This window comes from Lutjanus erythropterus, chromosome 12, assembly GCF_056507025.1.
Source record: "Lutjanus erythropterus isolate fLutEry1 chromosome 12, fLutEry1.hap2, whole genome shotgun sequence".
Classification (NCBI taxonomy): Eukaryota; Metazoa; Chordata; class Actinopteri; order Lutjaniformes; family Lutjanidae; genus Lutjanus; species Lutjanus erythropterus.
The window spans coordinates 4,214,524-4,233,960 of NC_139328.1; the positions used below are offsets into that span (position 1 = coordinate 4,214,524).

The window sequence follows — 19,437 nt, forward strand, 5'->3', positions numbered from 1 at the left end:
TCCGCTTTTTGGTCCTTTAGCAGTACAGACAAGAGGGACTGAAAGGAGTCAAGCTCATTTTCTACAACCAAAGAACATCTGAGTCCATCTTTCCCTGCCTGTCCATGTACAGTTAGAGAGGTTTTATGAGGTGGACCCCCTTCAGCTCTCTCAACCTGCACCCACACCAGCCTCCCCACCCCTTTACAGCGGACTGACACCAACAGACTTGAATTGATTGAGTCCCATGCTACACTGACGTCTGCCCAGATGTGACACCAGCTTTCCAACCTCACCCGACCTGTCATCTCCGCCCTGTGTGTAGCACTGCCGGTCCCAAACTCAAGCAGCCCGTGCCAGCCGTATAGCCCAGGCTTCTCCAACCTCAGTCCCACATTCAGGTCCGTTCTCCAAGGGCCAACAACCAACCTGATCCCTAGAGCCCACCGCTGAGGTCCAGGCCTCAGCAGGAGCCTGAGACCGGATTCAGTCGGCACACCCAGGTATGTCAGCAGTATCACAGAGGAATGAGTGAGGTTAGCTCTGAGCTCCCTCTGGCCGTCAGAACTGTAGCAGCCTTTGGCGTGAGCACTGAGGCTAGAGTGAGCGAGCGACAGGCCGTAGCAGAGCCTGTTGTGTGGTCTATAGGAGCGAAAGACTCGTACCTCCGCAGGGCGACCCGACACATGTCCATAGCACTGGGCTGAGAGTCGGTCTGCAGTGGCGTCCCCTGTGCAGTTCATCTGTGAAAACAAAACCCCCTGTTGGCAAAGTTTGTTTTTCAAAGACGAAACTGAAGAAGGAGATGGAAGAATTTCTGAGGAATTACTGAACTTTAGACCAGCCACATGAAGTTCTGTGGTACACCAACCTGCTAATCTGAGCCCTTACTACGAAACAACATTTTTAAAGTTGAAACAGTATTTCTGTTTTATTCTTAACACTTCATTTGATACCTCTGATCATGGTCTGCTGTTGAACATGCTGGAATAGCGGGTCTTTAAAGGAATATTTTGACATTTTGGGAAATATACTTTTTCTCTTTCTTGTGGCAAGTTAGGTGACGAGCTTGATGCTGCATCCAGCAGCCAGTTAGCTTAGTTTATTGTAAAGACTGGAAACAGAGAGAACAGCTATCCTGGCTCTGTCCGAAGGTAATAAAATACCAGCCCACTAGTGCTTAGTAATTAGCTGCATTATTCGAAATGCCCAACTATTCCTCTATCTAGTTTAGGTTGTTTCAATTTAGGTGTGGTGTCCCCCAGGGATCAATCTTGAGGCCTTGTTAATTTGAATTAAGTACTCCTCCATTTAGACTTAGGTTCAAATAGCAATTGTTATCATAAGCCACCCAAATTTTCTGGACCTTTTAGTCCCAGGAAATACTTTCCAAGGAACATAAAGGTTCCTTCACCCTGAAGAAATCTGCAGATGAACATAAATTATGTAAAATGTACCTGTAAAGAGGTGGGTATGAATCCCTGGAGCAGCTTCATCTGTTGCCATAGAGACGCTACCAATATAGCTGTGCTGTTTTTTGATCCAACACTAAAAAGAGCATCAATCATTTTCTCGTCTTCCATGTGAAGGACCAAGCCTGTGTCCAGTCCTTCTGTTTCTAGCTAACAGGGGGGAGAAAAGCATAAAAATACAGGAAAGGCAAATACTCATGTAAAGCACATTGATGCATTTCAGGTCCTTAATTAATATCAGCTTTCTAGAGACAGAAAGACAGATCACGGTCCTGTACCTCGTAATGTGCTTTGGCTTGTACGGAGCTTGAAACGCCTCTTTCCAGCAGGGCTTTGACTTGATGCTGCAGCGTGGAGAAGTACTCCCACCGTGTGTTAACCTGCTTTGTCTGTCCTCCAGTAAACTCAGCATTTAGATATTCAGGTCCAGCCTGCAGCTCTGCCAGGACTGACAGTCGACCGCCATCCTGGGCCCATCTCACCTGAGCACTACTGCTGGCAGGTACACCTGCATCCACATGACAAAAAAAACACTAAGAGACCAGGAGAGATTATAATGTGTGAAATATAACATGTTGTGTGTAAAGAAATGATCACCTGTGGCATTGAGCAGGTGGAAGGAGTGTGATAGTCTGGCGTGGACCTCACCCATCCCCCGATCCCCTAGGCGGCGGCTCACATTCACACACGAATGTTCTGCCCCCAACCAAACACACAGCCAATCACGGGCCACGTGGAATTTCTTTCCCAACATCCCCTCTTCATGTTCTCTATCTGAAGAATCTGAAGAATCCTCCTGATGTCTCAGATCCACACTGTACACGGCCTCCATCACTCTCACTCTCACCTGTCCTACAGTTACATGAAGCAAAAATAATTCCCAGCAGTCAGCAAGTTTTTTGTAATCCGAGAACGGCTGTACATGCAATTATTTCTTTTAATGCAGAGAAATCATTTATTGTATTATTCCTTTGACTGGTTTAGTCAAAGGAATAGTTAAATTTGGCTTTAAATTGGGGATGAAACAATGGAAAAATTAAATACGGTGTCCCGTCTTTATTCAAATTATAAACTCTTCTATTTGGACTGTTGTTGCGTGGTGACAAGCAGCTTTATGGATCTTCTGTTCATCCCATGGATTAGCTGATAACTCAGTCTACAAAGGCCTTAAAAGTAATTCTCCAAAGCTACATAAATTATACTGTTGATCTCAAGATAACAGTGTTAAAAAATAATTGTAGGCACGGATGTTTTTCAGGTAAAGAAATGTACAGAATCTGAGTGTGGCTGTGCCTCCAGTTATGATTTTTAATGGAGAGAAAACAAGCTTTGCTATCTTGAGATAATAACATAATGTCATCACAGTGATCTTCAAGGATGAAATCAATTAAACCACAAATTTTTCTTGTTTTCAAATTATCCTGTGATCTCAACAAAACCTTTTCTTTTCTTGCAGTGTGTACTTAATGCTTTTATTTTGTGGATGGAAATTAGCGTCTCGCTAAATCAGGGGCGACCATGTTTTCATTTCTTGTAAATGATCAGTGACATTGCACACTGTCCTTTTATAAATCAACTAAACTAAACTAAACTTGAGATAATGAGACAAGTTAACCAAATATCATGAGAAAAAGAGAACTGTGATCTCAACATAACAGCATTAAAAATATAATTGCACGCAAGGCAAATGTCCTAATGTGTCATTGTTTAATATTAAATTACTGTACTTAGTATTTTCACATGAACCTATACCTTCAGTGAGTGTGTCAGACTGTCCAAACGCCACGTCCAACGCCAGGACAGGAGGTAAAATATCGAGGTTGCCCTTCAAGTACCTCAGGTCCCCGGACACAGCCAGCTGGAGACCCCGAGTGTTTTTTAGAGACCCTTTGACCTGAGCCAGCAGAGCCTCATGCCCCTGTTTATAGGAGCCATGCAGAGACACACTGGAGGAGGAAAGACGGACACGGTGCTGCCATGAGTTCAAAAGTCCATAAAGAGACATTATGGTGAACTTGTTAAAATGGTGGACGCACACACACCTGTCTGAGGACATGTTGGCATCCATGTTCACGTGCACGTCTGAGGCAGAAGGCAGCAGCTTCTGTGATATATTCACCGTCAGTCCCACAAATCTGTCTCCCCTCTGGAGGGAGTGGGACATCTGGGCGTCCAGCTTCACCCTGTCCTTCCCATCAGTCCTCACATGTACCGAGCTGCTTCCTCTACCTGTAGACACGTCTGCAGTGGCCTTCACCTGGACACGACAGCAAAATGATAAAGACAGCTCAGAGGCTAAAAGGCCGACTGTGACAAAACACAGAAGCGTCTCACCTGTAACGTTTTGGGAATCTTTGATTTGAAGGGGTGACTGAGAGACGAGTAAAGACCGACTCTGTCTGACGTTCCATTGAGCTGTACAGAAAGCTAAAACAGAAAAAAAAATGCCTTGGCATCACAAATTCAGCAGAAATGCAGCAGATTAACACGCAACAATCAAAATGGTACATTTGTTTTACTCACTTGGCACTCCTGTCGCTCTACTCTCAGTTTCCCTCTGGCCTGATAATCAAAGTCAGTGTTGTTTCTGGGGTTCCAACGTACACTTCCCTCCACCACGGCGAAGGAGGGGAGCTGCAGCTGTAACAGTAATAACAGGTCAAAAGTTTGGCCTTTTCTACTGTAAACTTCACCGTACACTGTCAGAGGTGGACGCACATCACTTATGACACCACCGACTGCAGTCACCAGTCATCACACAAATCAGACGAGTGGAAATATTCAAATAGTCTGCAACATAAAAAGTACATTTCCTGAGCAGAGAGGATGGTTTACCTCGAGCTGATGGGTGAAGTTGGCCCTAATATTTATCTCTTGGTGACTTGAGTGCGAAGGGTTCGACTGAACTTGACCAAAGAAAGTCAGTCTCTCCTTGCTGCCGACTCGTAACCTCCCTCGTACGTCTTTCTGCGTCTGAAAATATAATAAATAAAAAATAAAATTCAAAACGTAAGTACACAAATGTTTCTCTAGATTATCCACTGACAGTATGTAAGTTAGATGCATCTCACAAAAGTTTTGACGTCAACATTAAGTAGTATTTCACTGAAATTAGGTCACACTTACACTGAATGAAATATTTAAATCCTGCACATTATTTCTAATGGCTTTGACATTACATTAAATTTACATGAAACTGTGCATGTTTTCTGTATCATTTTATACATACTTTTCTGTACTTCAGTTACATATTTAATATCATTAGAAAACTGGGCCATGGGCTAGAATTTAAAGGACCATGTCGGCCGTTTTGGTGAAGATTAACAGGAGTAAAATTTGATCAATACATTATGTTCTTAGCAACGATTAATCAATTAATCATTAATCATTAACATCCCTATTCCAAAGCCATGTGGCTGCAATGTTTGGTTTTTCATCCATGTTGTGATTTTCATTGGCTCGTTAATGATCAGATCACCTGATTGGCTACAAAAATACAGATGAAAGGTCTGGATATTCATTCAACTTGTATTCAGTCATCTTAAAAGTAACTAAGTAGATTACATAGCATAACGCATACTTAAGTGCAAGTAAATGTATAGACTTGAAAATCTGCTCATAAAAGTACAAGTACCCCCCCAAAAATACTTAATTACAGTAACTTGAGTATTTGTTATTAGTTACTTCCACCCCTGAAGAGTACCTGTGTCCTCTGAAGATATAAACAGCTCATTCTAACGTAACGAAAACGCAACAGTGATTATACACTAATGAAAACATAATTGTTAATATTATATTTACGTTTTGCCACATTCTGCTAATAAATCCTCATAAATCTCACAAACTGGATCTTTAAGAGTTTTTGAAAAAGTGAGTTTGAAAAAAGTTTGTCCGTGCAACATGAGCTTGGACCCATTATTTTGAGTTTTGGTAGCTTGAAGTTTACCTGGTTGCTGGTTACGGTCACACAGATTTCTGAGTCTGATGGAACAAAATCAGAGCTGAAAGGATGAATCAGCGCAGAACAAACCTAAACATGAGGAGAGACACAAAAAATAAGAATCCCTGAATACAGTAACCAGATAGTTTTATTAATTAATTAACTTGCGCTGAACTTACGAAAGGGCTCGGCGGTTGGTAGCCGAGTGTGAGGGTGTGGATGATCTCTCTGTTGTCGTGGAAACCGGCTCTGGACTCCAGGATGTAGAAGCCCTTGACGAGGTCAACGGTGAAAGTCTCCCGCAGGAGGAGAGTCTGAGGGAAGGTCTGGAAGGGCTGTCTGTGCGACACGGTGTAGCTGTTAAAGTCACCGTTATAAATAATAGCATGAAAATAAAACGCACCATCAGATTCAACAGAAGTCGAACAGACTGAGGCGCCGACCTGAGCTGGAGCATCGCTGTCTTCTGGTACATCTGCTTGTCCCTCCTCAGCTCCTCTACAACTCCCTCGAACTCCAGGTCTATGGACGGGCTCCTCGGTTTCAAGAAGGTCATCTTCAGGGTCGCTTGCTTCTTTCTCAGATTCTTAAAGAAAAGGGTAGATGGTCATTCTATAGTGTTTCAAAAGCGTTCAACAGACGTGACGCCGTGTCACCACCCACCTTCTCCACAGTGCTGAGGGCAGCTGCCAGGCTGACGTTGTGTTTGCCATAGGTGGAGGCCATCTGAAGGGTGTGGCTGTATTTAGAGGCCTCAAGAGAGATGTCTCCTATCAAGGGTGGAGTCCACAACGAGCTCAAGGAGGCAGAGGCCTTCACACTTCGCTTACCCATAATGCCCCACCCTCCTGCCTGGGGAGTGACGGAGGAGATGCAGGGGCAGAAAGCATGCACACGTAAAACTGCTGTAGTACAATTTATAGTTCAAACTATGACAGAATATGATATTGGCTGGGCTCCACCAACAAGGATTAATTTTAAAGCCTGACTGAATCATGGTTTAATTTGAAATTATGTTGCAACAACTTTACAACAAGCTTAAAATTTAACAAAGAGAGAAATTCAACTTAAACCTCAGTTAAGTTTTTACAAATATTATCCTAAACCTGGATTATATTTAATTCTGTTGCACCAAATTAAAAAATGATCCAGTATTACCTTTAAAACTTACGAGAAGGTTTAACTTTTTAAGTGACTACCTTTTTGAGATGGAACGAGCAAATAATCAAGTTCATCAAAGAAATTAAAGGGACAAACTCAACCTCACTGAGTTTCATGATCCGTTTATGTTTTTCTCAAAGGAGAAAAAAAATAGTTTTTGTTGTAGTTTTGCTGATTAAATGTAATCTAACTGCAAGAATTTTGGGGTGGATGAATTGTAGTAGAAGTGTCCTCTAGTTTATCTCTAGTTAGACCTACTTTTATCTAGCTGGCAAACAATTTAACATTTTGCTAAGTAATGCAGAGCAGCTGAAAGTTAACAGTTCCCCTCTCTTTCATACTTACTTGGTCCTAAAAGCACTCAAATTTATTTTTTATCTATACATGTATTTTAATTTGGGTAAGCAAGCATCTCAATACTGATTTAACTCTATTTAATTATAGTTTATATCATTTACTAAATGCAAATTACTTTTGAATTGTGCAACAAGGCTCTGCTTAATTTGACAACTGGACTGACTCATTTTAACCCTAGTTTAATAAGAACAAATCTTAGATTAAAGCAATCTTTGTTGTTGCAACCCAGTCATTATCTTAATAATTATTTAAAGGTATAATCTGCAACATTTTCCTAAAAAAACTATGTATAGACTATCATCACTTATGACCCACTAGAAGTGTGTGGTGGTGTCTGTATTTCCTTGTTTCTTCTCATTATTTTGCTGCGTTCACGACGTTTCACCAACTCAAAATGTTGGTATTTGACATCCTGATGCGTTTGCAAACAGCTCGGACAAATCCTCCTGACTCTACCTTTAACTCTAACAGAATTTAGTCATCTGGTGCTTTCATTGATTTTGCAGATCAGATACTAAAAGCAGATACTGGAGCAGCCTCTCCTCTGCTTACTTGGATGTAGGTGACAGACGGTGTGTAGAGCTTCAGACGGGCCTCCTTCTCCCTGCCCCTGTCCCTGTAGAAACCCTCCAGGAGGAGGTTACGGATGGTCAGCCACTTGCTGGCTGTCAGCTCGGAGGAGAGCTGGAGTGTGTGACGCTGCTGTTGGCTCAGTTTGTGGGCAGTGTAGATGTACAGCCACGGTGTGTCCATGTTAAATGTGCCTGGACAATAATACAAGAGAAATAAAGCTGACCAGTGGCTCAACGCAGGTACAGACTCCAAAAAATCACACGATTAAATAAATCGAAACGTATAAAACTCACTTTACCTTCCCATTTTTTCTCAGGGGTGTCTTTTGGAGGTGTTTTCCAGTGTAATCCAGCCACCAGAGGCATCAGGTTGTTGTAGTTGATTTTGAGGTGAGTGCTGCTCTCAGACCCAAGCTGTCTCAGGTGAGAGTGAAGAAGCTGAGTCCTGTAGTTTAAATTCTTCTCTGGCACCTGGAGATTGAACTGGAATACAATGAGAGAATATTTTATTTTAGTTTGGACAAAGAAAAAATGCATTTAATGCTACTACAAGGAGTTTTTACTGATGCCTCTACATGACCTACATAAGCAGTCGAGAACATCAGCAAGAAGATGATCAGACTCATAATAACAGAAGTAATCAGAGCCAGAGAGGACAGACCATCACAGTTGCAGGTCTGTTTACCTCCAGTGTGTAGCTGGTGTGATTTTGTGTGGACTGGTTTTTGAAGGACTGGCTCAGAAGAAGCGTGCGTTTGTTGTTGATCTCATCCCAGTGTTTGCCGTAGCTCACATCAAGGGCTGATTTAATGTGGCTGGGGCTTTCCTCGTGCCTGAGGCGGATCTGCGGACACACAGAAAAGAGAACCCAATGAGCTCTTAAAACAGAGAGAACGAGTAGAACCTCCAGTCTCAAACTCTGGAAAACAGGAACATAAGCATTAGTGGCATCTAGTGATGAGATTGTAGATTGCAATCAACCGAATACTGCTCACCCTTCAATTTCTGCCATTTTCTGCCAATAGATCCCTAAATCTTTCACACTGGACCTTTAATTTCATTAAGATTCAAATTAACAGCTTGTGTGAATTTGTGCATCATCCTGTGGGCTCACATCTCCAGTTACCTTGTGGTTGATAGGAGCAGTGTTGGAGCAGTAGAATTCATGATCCGCTCTCATGACGTACGTGAGGTTTGAGTCCCTCTCGCTCCTCAGTCTCTGAGACGTGTAGCACTCCTGACGCAGGTGCCGGGCGTCGCCTGTGCAGGGTGTCAAAGGCCAGGACAAACTGAGCTGAATATCTTCAAATGTCAACAGATGTCAAAGATTCAAATAATCAGTCAGAGAACTCTTAAATGTCCGAGATCCTTCCAGTCAAATGGTCATTTTTGTCAGTCAGTGTGCACAGGGCCTTTGGAGACATTTCAGTCCACAGAAGTAGCTGCAGAGTGAGCACTCCTTGTCTTCACACTGCTCTCACACTGTAATATCACTCCACTGCATCATGTCATCACAGCAGACCATGGAAGTGAATAGTGACCAGTTTTCACATGTAAAAAAACACATCAGAATAAAATCATAAAATGCCTCCATACTGCTCATCTGGTGTAATCCAAGTCTCCTAAAGTCCCAACATGCCATTTGCACACTGTCACAACACACACACAGTTCAGACAGTGTGCATGTGAACGTGGCTCCAAGCTAAAGATCTACAGTGAAGATTCAGGCTACAAACATGGTGTAAATAACATTTTTTTAGTCAACTTGGCATGTTGGGGCTTTAGGAGACTTGGATTACACCAGACGAGCAGTTGGGAGGCATTTTATGTTTTTATTCTGTTGTTTTTTTCCATCTGAAAACTGGTCACCATTCACTTCCATTGTTTGGGAGATTCTGCAACACTGTTTTCCTGTGAAACTCCAGCAGTGTTTTGTGGACTAAAAAACTAAACCCAACCTTCAGTTGGCATGAGGGTGAGAAGATAATGACTGAATTTTCATTTTTGGGTGAACTATCCCTTTAAACTGTCGCGTGGCATCAAGACATTACGCCGCTTTTCAGTCACTCACCTCCCAGACCATACTTGAGCCTGAGTGCGGAGCTCCACAGTGAGCCCTTCTGCTCCATCAGTCCCAGCATCTTGGTACCGACCACACCAGGCAACAGGAGCTCCGCCTCCACTGAGTACTGCCTGCTGCTGCCGTCCCGCCTGCGCTCCAGAGCCACTGACGATGGACAAGTTAAAGGTTGAATATGAAACCATAAAACTTTTACGGATACAAAAAAAAATGCACATTATTCGGTCGTGTTGGTTTGGATACCTGACAGCGATGCGGTTTCTCTGAACACGTTCTTCAGAGTGGCAGAGAAGCTGGTTTTCCTGCCCAGTCCACGAGTAACATTAGCAGAGAGGATCATGGGATGTCCATCAGCGGCCACTTTGGCTTCAAGGTGATAGCGTGTTCTCTGCTCTGACAGGAGGGTCTGAGAGTCGACCAAACCCTAAAGATAAGAAACAAATTAACATCTTATATGACTGAATAATTTCTCAGAATCTCATCACAGATAATCTCACTTCTTACCAGGATGTAATAATGAGCATCATCAATCAACAGCTCCAGCTTTCCTGACTTTATGTTCCTTTCTTGTTCAAGTTGACCTGAGAAAACAGCACACTTTCAGCATTAAGCCCGAACAGAAGTTGTGTTTTTTGTTCATCTGTGACCGACCTTGTACGTGGATGGTTTTCAGAGGGTGGGTGATCCTCAGCAGCAGTCTGTGAGGGTTGAAGGTCAGGTCCAGAGTCATGTCCCTGGGGATGGAGGACTGCGGCGTGGCCAGGAGGAGGTGAATGGAGGCCTCTCTGGGGAGCCAGGTGCCTCTCTGAAACAAAAGTTGGGACAATTCTGAGTGTAAGCCACCGACCACGGGTATACAACCCTTCTCTTTAAAGCCTTTAACACTGGGTTGCACTAACAAAGATTAATTTAATCAAAGTAGTGCTTAACCAGCAGAGTTTAGAAAAACTTGGTTTAAAATTAGTAAATCCAGATTTTAAATTAAGCAGGGCTCTGTTGCCCAATTCAAAATATATATTAGTTCCATTTAATTAATATGGAGATGCCTCTTTCCCAAATTAAAACAAATAAAAGTAAATTAGAGCCGTGTCGTGACCTAGTGAGTAACTTTCAGCTGCTCTGGATTCCTTAACAAAACTTTGCATTGTTAGCTAAAAAGCTTGCAAAACATAACCTTATCTGCTAGCTAGCTAAAATGTTAACAAAATGCTGCATTGTTTGCAAGCTAGCTAAAAACATAATTAGCCTAGTTGGCCTAACCATGAGTGCTCTAAAACGAAGCTCTGAGAAAAAACAAATTAGCAGTTTCTCAAGGAACTTTTCCTCAGTCCATCACAAAAAGGCAGCTATTTGAGTTGAAATGAATGAAAATTAAATGTAAGGTTTAGAGTAAAAAGTAAAGTGACGTTTCTTAATTTTGAGCTTGTTAAAAAAAAAAAAGTTAAACCTTGATTTAATCAGGTTTAAAGATAAGATAATTTCCACCAGATCACGGCCGTGTCACAAAGCAGAATCCTCAGAGCAAACAGAGAATCATCTCACAGATGAAACTAGGTCTTTGTGTTTCCCTGCACCTGAGCGATCAGTGAGTAGGCCGCCTCCAGCAGGTAGTAATGGAGGCCTCTGTCCAGCTTCAGCAGCCTCAGGGAGACGTGGGTTGGTCCTGGAGGGGGAAGTGAAACACCTGTAGCGGGTAGCGGGTAAGAGGCATTGGAGCACAGCTGCCAGCCGACCATCTTGGACCCTGTGAGGAAGCAGAGATCAGTGTTTGATTAAAACAGAGAGTCAGCCAGTCAATCAAACAAATACAGCTGACTTTGACTTTCTGAGATAAATGTTTAGATGCATAATCACACAGAAAGAGAATACAACAGAATAACATTTCTTAATGACACACTTTTGAAATCCTCACACATATGTACCTGCACACACACTCAGAGCTGATTTAGGCAGTTTATTTTTGGCGTCATTGAGGAAACGCTCCATAATAACCTTTAAGCACGATGTAGTTCAAGTGGTCTGAGAGAAAACTAGTTTCAGGCTAGATTGTGACAGGAGCCTTTGGCCAATAAGATTATTGATTGTAGAGTCTAATTCAACAATCAACCATATTTGAGCCACCAAATTCAAAGCGTTGGTAATTTGACAACCAGGAAATGAAAGGCATCAGGAAACTATTTTCTCCAGAATCGCTAATAATCGACACTATAGACAAAAAAAAACGTAAAAAAGCACACACTGTAAAAAGGCAATGTGTTGTTGTACTTTTAAAAAGTCTAACAATTAACAATCAGCTACAAACCGTCTAACAACAGCCGTGTGTCATGTATAACTTACATGTCTTGGGTGTGCAGCTGGTCTTCTGAACTCGACTCTTTGGCCCCCTTATCTCCTCTCTGTGGTCTCCGCTGAGCTGAAACACTCGGGAGCTGGTGAACAAAAAAGATTACACACGCAGTCTTTAGGAAAACATTATTCTAACCTGCAACAGTATAAACACAACCTAACAGACATGATTTGTTTATTTTATGTTGTGCTCAATTCAATGTTATTGTCAGTACATTCGTCATTACAAGATAGTTGCGCAACCTGCTAAACTTAATTTAATAAGTGCAAAAGCTGCAGGATAATTTAAAACTAAATCAGTATACTGTATGACTGCAAGGGTGTACCACAGGGCTCTTCATTAGATCCACTTTTATTCATATTTATATAAATGATCTGGGTCAAAACACGTTGGATGCTTTGAAATCCTGCTAAAATATACAAACCCACCTCTGTTCAACCTTTTCCCTCGCTAAATTTTTATAGTTTTTGCCCATATAATACCTTTAAACTCTTGTAATTCTTGTATTAAGTAGCAAATTTTGATTAAATTAAGTCACAGTGATTTAAACAAAATTCTAAACACATAAACATTTATTGAGGGATGTTTGGAGATGGTGTAAGTAATTGAAACACCCACACTTACCTGACAGTGATGATGTCCATGACATCCTCTGGTGTGTTCAGTGTGACCCTGAGATCCTGCCCCTCCTGCAGCTGAACACTGCCATCCAGACTGGTGGAGCTCCTCAGCTCAGAGACCCAGTCCACTGCAGCCTGACCCAGAGCGCCGTCAACCCCCATCCTGGCCGACAGACCTACATGTGCGCTGAGAAGAGAGAGACACAGTTTGTGACCAAATGTCAAATGTTATGGACCCTGTTATAAGCGGTGACGAGGACGCACTTTGGTTTGACGTATCCAGTCAGGGAGAAGTGAGACGCGTCTCTGTAGTTGATGTTTCCCTTCAGACGCAGCGAGAAGAGGGAGGTTATGTTGATGCCCAGTTTGACGGGCAAACCAGACAGAGATGGCAACACCAGCTCCTCTGTCAGCAGCACGGCCCGGTGGTTCAGCTGAACCTCGTGACCCTGGAGGACAAAGAGAAGGGAGGACAGACTGAAAACAGGAGCGTGTGTGAAGATGTGACGGGGTAAACAGACAGAGGGCAGACAGTCAAACAAACTTGGTCTCTGGGAGGACGATCTACCTCCTGTGTACCTTGAGCAGTTTGACAGCCAGTCCTGCCGCACTGAGCGACAGCTGGTTGACGTGATTGTAGAGATCCTCGCACGTAAACACGCTGAGCTCATTTCCAAACACCTTCACACCGACCCAACACTTAGGCCTGTTCTCCTCTGTCCTCCTGCTCCCAAACAACTGGATGAGACAAAACAAAAACATGTGATCATCTCCACTGAATGACATGACCTTCCCTCAATGCAAAGCTTTATTTTTATTTTACATGAACAGGAATCAATCAAAAAATTATTTTTTAAGTGGTGTTTATTACAGCCTGTTACGAGTATCTCCTCTTTTTCTTTTTCCTTCTGTTTAGTTTCTCTTGTATGGTTCACTTGTTTCTTTTTCTATTGGTTTAAAGGCATAGTTCACCCAAAAACGAAGGCTCAGTCATTATCTACTCGCCCTCAAGCTGGGATGACTGATGGATGATGGGAGACACATTTATAAATGTAATTTATTTTATCTTTGCAATTGTCTTTTCTTCCCCTTCTGACTTTTGTTGCCTTTTTCTTTGCTCTCTTTACTCTTTGTTACCCCAAATGCTGGTTATCGATATTAGAACTGAAACTATTAGTCAGTTAATCAATCAGCTGATCAGCAAAAAAAAATCTTAAATTGATTAAGTGTGAATAAGTGATTTTTCAAAATAAAATATCAAACATTTGTTGATTCCAGCTTCTTAAATATGAGAATTTGCTTTTCTTTTGGTCAGACAGATAAATAAATAAATAAATTTGAAGTTTAGTTTGGAGAAACTGTAGGAAATTGTCATGTGTGATTTTCTAGGGGCTATATTCTGATCTTTTATAGATCAATTATCATTTAATTCAGAAAATAATCAATAATTATCTGGCTACTTCTTTTAACTATATCAGTATTTTACAAATATAGTGACAGTAAATTAATACAACAGCACTGACCAAAAGTCTAAGACCTAAATGACAGTGTAAATGGCGACTAGTCATCCTGCTGTACAACAGTGTCGGTCTTTGTCTGGTCTTATCCCACATGACCAAGCTGACATGATAAACCTGCTGCACTAACAGACAGCAGCTCAGGAGGGACGACTGTCTCACAACAATCACAGTGACCTCACCATGGCCCTGGCCTGGTCCAGGTAACCGTTGGTTCTGGATAAACATGTTTCTTTTTCTCCTTTGTTCCCGTCATCTGATTTTCTCCTCGTCCTGCTCGCCTCTTTGGACCGCATGTGTTTTTGACTTTGAGCCACAGACTCTCCATCAGAGTGACCGAAAAAGTTCTTTAAAACCGGTTCAGCATCTTCAACGTGAAGGTCCACCTTTGTCGGGAAACACAAAGCATGCATTTTGTAAGACTGTGCTTTTAGGAATTAAAAAAACAAATGGATAACAAACTTACTTCCAGAAGGTTGTGGGCTCTGCCATGAAAATAAACTGTCAGATTAGCAGAGGCAGATCTCGGTAGAAAAGATTTAGGAGAAAAAACCAAAGATGTTTCCACGTTTGTAACTCCCATGCCTGAAACAAAACAAAAAATCAGAAAAATAAACAAAATTCTGTCATTACTTCTTTTTGCTATTTTATTTAATTTTAAACTGAAGCAAAGTCATCATTACCTGATGAAACAGTGTAGTCTGAATAGGAGGAGTATTTCAAAAACTCAGCTTCAAAGTCTCTGCTGATAATATCGTCAGGCAGTGATTCGATTAGGGGCTGCTTCATGGGGTCCTCGCTCCTCAGGACATTAGTCAGGTGACTCCACACGTATGAGCCCACTGGAGAAACAGCAGAGCGAAAGGTTTGTACTGTCAATCAGAACGAGAAGAGGAACGAGGCAGGAGAGCTCTGGAAGGAATCATCTGTCTTCAGCTTTTTTTCCCCTTAAAATTAGATAAGATAAACCTTTATTATCTCCCTCAGGAGAAAGTTGTCTTGGACATTCGAGAGAACAGAGGCGACATGAACAATATCACCCTCAGTTCCATACACTCAAAAAAGAATATACCCAGGAGTATTGCATGACGCCCTACGTCAAAGGAGTGCACGTCTTTATCTACAAATAAAGCACATATTGCTGTTTTTTGTAATCCTGGAACAAGTCTGTGATTTTAATGAATTATACTAGGAAAAAGCAACTTTCTTTTGCAATTTTCACTTGTTGCCACAACCACCTAAAAACTTTGCAAGACGCAACGCAATTGTTTTAAAGAAGCTCCCACAACATCAGGCATTTCAGGCCACAACAATCACAAAAATGGCCTGCGAAATCCTGGAGGGACTGATAAAGAATAGAACTGGAGTTTAAATAAATGAGAATCTTTTTATCTACAATTTTGAAGTACTTTAGGGAAACATAGCATAGTTGAAATCGGCCAATAATTAGGTAACAACATGGTCATTACTTTTTAGAAACAAACAACTGTTGTTAGTTTTATGTCTTCCACCACTTATACATATATTATAATAATATATATATTTAGAATAATAAATTTCAGAAATATTATCATGGCCAGCAAAGGACTAACTTAGTTCATTAATAATGTCAACTGCTACACATTCTTACTGGGAGAAGCTGTTACTGGCATCCTCTCTACAAACCACAGCGGTTTCAATCAGACCTTGGCTGGAGGTCTCGTTCTTCAGCGTCGTCTTCACCACTTCAAACACGTCCCGATCGTGGCAGCGCAGGAGCTGCTGGTATGCGGCGATTCTGACCTCGGGATCCTCCTGGGAGGAGCGGTACAGCTGCAACAGCACAGACCTCTGAGGGAAGGAAACTGCTGTCAGTCACCAATGTTACGACTGCCGCTCACCCCTTCACCTCCACCTCGACTCATCATGAATCAATTAGCATGTCATACTCAAAGTTAGCTTCTGTGATATGAAGACTGTCGAGTTAAGTTTTAGTTTAGGAGTGAACTCACGTCAGCTGAGCAGGGAAAGCGTCTGAAGGCCTGGACGGCAGCCAGCCTCAGCTCCAGCGCAGTTGAGTGACCGAGCATGAAGCAGTTTAGCAGAGGAATGAAGGCTGGAGCAGACTGACCAATGTTTCCCACTGATTTCAGTGCATAAAAAATCTGTCAGATTAAAACACATATGCATATTAGGCAATGTTCATATACAAACCCTGATTCAGAAAAAGTTTGGACACAAATAAAAATGAAACGGAATGATTTGCAAATCCTTTTTGACCTCTGTTTAGTTGAAAACAGCACAAATGACAAGATATTTAATATTCCAACCGACTCATTCTGAATTGATGCCTGCAGCACGCTCCAAAGAAGTTGGGATGAGGGCAACAAAAACATCTGTTTGGAACATTTTACAGGTAAACAGGTTGATTAGGGTTAGGGTTATGTTTGGGCATTAAAGATACATCCTCGAAACACCAACCATGCAAAGCAAAAGCAATACATCAATAACGTCCAGAAATTTTGCAGACGTCTCTGGGCTCGAGCTTGTCTGAGATGGACTGATGGAAAGTGGAAAAGTGTGTTGCGGTCTGACAAGTCCACATTTCATTTGTGACCTCCGGGCTAAAGACAAGAAGGAGCTCCCAGCTTGTTCATAGTTCAAACGCCATCATCTGTGATGGTATAGTGGTGCGTTAGTGCCCATGGTATCATCTGTGAAGACTTGATGAATGCTGAAAGGCACGTACAGATTTTGGAGCCATCCAGACAACTTCTTTTTCAGAGATGTCCCTGCTTATTTCCGCAAGACAATGCCGAGACACATTCTGCATACTAAAAGAATTCAGGTACAAGACTGACCTGCCTGCAGTCCAAGCCTGTCTCCCACTGACAATATATGGTGCATAGTGAAGTAAAAAATAGGACAATGGACAACCCAGACCGCTGAACAAGAATAGAAAAGAATTTCACTTTCAAAACTTCCTCAGTTAGTGTCCTTGATTCTCAAATACTGAGTGTTGTTAAAAGAAAAGCTGATGAATCACAGTGGTAAATCTGCTCCTGTCCAAACTTTTTTTGAACATGTTGCAGGCATCAAATCCAGAATGAGTGTATATTTACACAAAACAATAAAGTTTATCAGTCTGAACATTAAATATCTTGTCCGTGTTCTGTACTCAATTGAATATAAGTCGAAAAGGATTTCCAGAACATTACATTCAGTTTTAATTTTTACACAGTGTGCCAACTTTTTTGGAATTGGGGTTAGTAAAATTGTTTTAAAACATCCATGCTTTAGACGTCAGATCACCAGGATCATGATGTGAGGTGCACCTACTGTACGTCTCTGAGTGGGTTGTTTTTCCTCGCAGCCCTCCTTCAGGGTTTCCTCAAGCATTTTTATGAAGGTCTGTATCTGAGGAAGTTCACTGCAGGAGGTTTGAGACCTCTGGCACAACTGGTAGACTAAAGATGATCCGGCTAACAGCGCCTTGGACCGCACCTCTGGGACCTCCAGCAAGGCCTGACACAGACAGCAGAGATACAGGGTGTCCTGAACCACATCTGTTCTGACATCAATCTGACTATCTCAGGAGTGAATACAGAGCTTTGATGAGAGATTTAGGTCATCGTTAACGTCACCCAGAGGTTCCTACATTGATGGAGCCGATGATTTGTGGCGATGGATGAGGGATGAGGGCTATGGTGGTGAGAAAAGCGTGAGCCTGCTCCTCCTCCAGCTCTTTGTTCTTCATTAGGTCGGTCAGTAGTACGATACAGTTTTCAGATCCGCAGGCTGGTAAAGCATCCAACAACGGCTGCCTGTTCAAACAGTTAATCCACATCTGTATCAACCTCTGCTGTGAGGATGTGACCTGCGTCATACAATTTAATATCGTGTTATAAAAATTAGTAGCAGTTTGATATTTTGGGAGAGACATTTATTTGTTTTTTTGCTGAGAGTCTTTTGATGAGAAGATCGATACCACTCTCATGTTGTAGGGTAAATATGAAGCTAAAGCCATTTAGTTTAGCTTAGCATAATGACTGGAAACAGGGAGAAACAGCTAGCTTGGATCTGTCCAAAGGTGTAAAAGTCTGACTACCAGTAGCTAAAGCTAAAGCTCACTAATTAGCATGTTAGTTCACATGTTTGATCTACACAGTAATCAAGGTTTAAAATCAAGACGTTGTGGTTTTATAGCGGAGGAGTTATGCAGCTCTTTGCACAGGCTGATAGCAGTAACTTAAAAATACACAAAACAAACAAAAATAGGTATATTCATGAGCTTTAGAGGTGCTGTTCAGCAGATTTTGTTACCCCTGGACAGCACCAGGTTAGCATTTATGCTACCCTAATGACCTGCTAGCTGTAGCTGCATATTTAGCATACATACATGAGAGTGGTTATTAATTTTCTCAAAATGTTTAACTCAACTTTCTTTAATGTTTCCTCCATCTCAGTCCGTTGTGCACATGGAGGTTAGGCCTCAGGACTTTCTGCCAGAAATCTTTCTGTTAGAAAGGCTTCAGGAAGTAAGTAAGTAGGCTGTGGTGGATGAATGAAATGTCAAAATGTCCTCTGTGATAAAGGTGTATTTGCTGTATTTTGTGTTAGTGGATACTGAACACAAAGGAGGGAACCCCGTCCTGCTCTGGCATGTTAGGTCATCTGTGTCTTAGAGTAGTGTCTGATTTAGTTGGCCACTGTCCCACACAGACTGTCCTTTGTTCACTTGTTGACTTGGCCAGCGGCTGTGTGTATTTTTCTCATTATAAGCCATAAACAAGAGTCCTTTCAGCTTTAATCCAATTTACTGGTAGCTAAGCACAAGATATTTTATTAGCTTTAATGCAGGGGTGTGGAAATGTGAAACTTAAACAGTCATGTGGAGACACTGATGAAGACGTGTGGGACGAGCCAAAAGACACTCCATTATACTGTATATACATACATAAGAGACTGAACTGACTTACTCACCAGTCATTGCGGCACTTGAAAGACGCTTCTTGCCAAAGTGTCCTGAGTTGGGAGAGAGACAAATCTCTCAGCTGGAAAGTCAGTTGAAGGAACTCTTGTGACACCTGGGAGAAAATAAAATCCAAACACACTGGGTTTTTTTTATTTTTCAAAACTATTTCTGCACAACCAGGACAAATTACCTCCTGCAGAACTGTGAACACACTTTTTCATTGCATCAATCACCTGATCCCCTCGCAGTAATTATTATCACAGAGTGTGTCAGGCTCTGGGTCTGACGGCCTCTTTTAAACACTTCCCATATAAACAGTCTGTGAAGAAGGCTGCCAGATTAGGTTTGACTGACCTCCTGTGTGTGGGAGACATTAAAATGACTGGCTCATGCACAGCAAGGTCTCAGGGGACGTCAGGCCACAACTTGCAAACACAA

The 19,437-nt window shown here is 42.0% G+C and overlaps 1 protein-coding gene across 1 annotated transcript in view; it reads right to left on the reverse strand.

The window, feature by feature from the left end:
• apoltp (apolipoprotein lipid transfer particle homolog) overlaps positions 1 to 19,437 on the reverse strand; it is a 47,858-nt gene that overhangs the window by 23,127 nt on the left and 5,294 nt on the right. Inside the window, exons 9-42 of the mRNA XM_084732153.1 lie at positions 19,008 to 19,111; positions 17,683 to 17,848; positions 17,364 to 17,549; positions 16,037 to 16,189; positions 15,731 to 15,875; positions 14,729 to 14,887; positions 14,512 to 14,630; positions 14,228 to 14,431; positions 13,108 to 13,266; positions 12,793 to 12,977; positions 12,533 to 12,715; positions 11,899 to 11,990; positions 11,136 to 11,305; positions 10,213 to 10,366; positions 10,066 to 10,142; positions 9,805 to 9,985; positions 9,553 to 9,708; positions 8,608 to 8,741; positions 8,167 to 8,325; positions 7,781 to 7,964; positions 7,462 to 7,673; positions 6,055 to 6,243; positions 5,835 to 5,977; positions 5,571 to 5,730; positions 5,398 to 5,481; positions 4,287 to 4,424; positions 3,975 to 4,091; positions 3,786 to 3,878; positions 3,494 to 3,708; positions 3,204 to 3,397; positions 2,049 to 2,303; positions 1,730 to 1,959; positions 1,437 to 1,601; positions 645 to 722 (exon numbers count right to left, since the gene is read on the reverse strand). Coding sequence (XP_084588279.1) covers positions 645 to 722; positions 1,437 to 1,601; positions 1,730 to 1,959; positions 2,049 to 2,303; positions 3,204 to 3,397; positions 3,494 to 3,708; positions 3,786 to 3,878; positions 3,975 to 4,091; positions 4,287 to 4,424; positions 5,398 to 5,481; positions 5,571 to 5,730; positions 5,835 to 5,977; positions 6,055 to 6,243; positions 7,462 to 7,673; positions 7,781 to 7,964; positions 8,167 to 8,325; positions 8,608 to 8,741; positions 9,553 to 9,708; positions 9,805 to 9,985; positions 10,066 to 10,142; positions 10,213 to 10,366; positions 11,136 to 11,305; positions 11,899 to 11,990; positions 12,533 to 12,715; positions 12,793 to 12,977; positions 13,108 to 13,266; positions 14,228 to 14,431; positions 14,512 to 14,630; positions 14,729 to 14,887; positions 15,731 to 15,875; positions 16,037 to 16,189; positions 17,364 to 17,549; positions 17,683 to 17,848; positions 19,008 to 19,111 — 5,343 coding nt within the window. The remainder of the gene's footprint in view (positions 1 to 644; positions 723 to 1,436; positions 1,602 to 1,729; positions 1,960 to 2,048; positions 2,304 to 3,203; positions 3,398 to 3,493; positions 3,709 to 3,785; positions 3,879 to 3,974; positions 4,092 to 4,286; positions 4,425 to 5,397; positions 5,482 to 5,570; positions 5,731 to 5,834; positions 5,978 to 6,054; positions 6,244 to 7,461; positions 7,674 to 7,780; positions 7,965 to 8,166; positions 8,326 to 8,607; positions 8,742 to 9,552; positions 9,709 to 9,804; positions 9,986 to 10,065; positions 10,143 to 10,212; positions 10,367 to 11,135; positions 11,306 to 11,898; positions 11,991 to 12,532; positions 12,716 to 12,792; positions 12,978 to 13,107; positions 13,267 to 14,227; positions 14,432 to 14,511; positions 14,631 to 14,728; positions 14,888 to 15,730; positions 15,876 to 16,036; positions 16,190 to 17,363; positions 17,550 to 17,682; positions 17,849 to 19,007; positions 19,112 to 19,437) is intronic.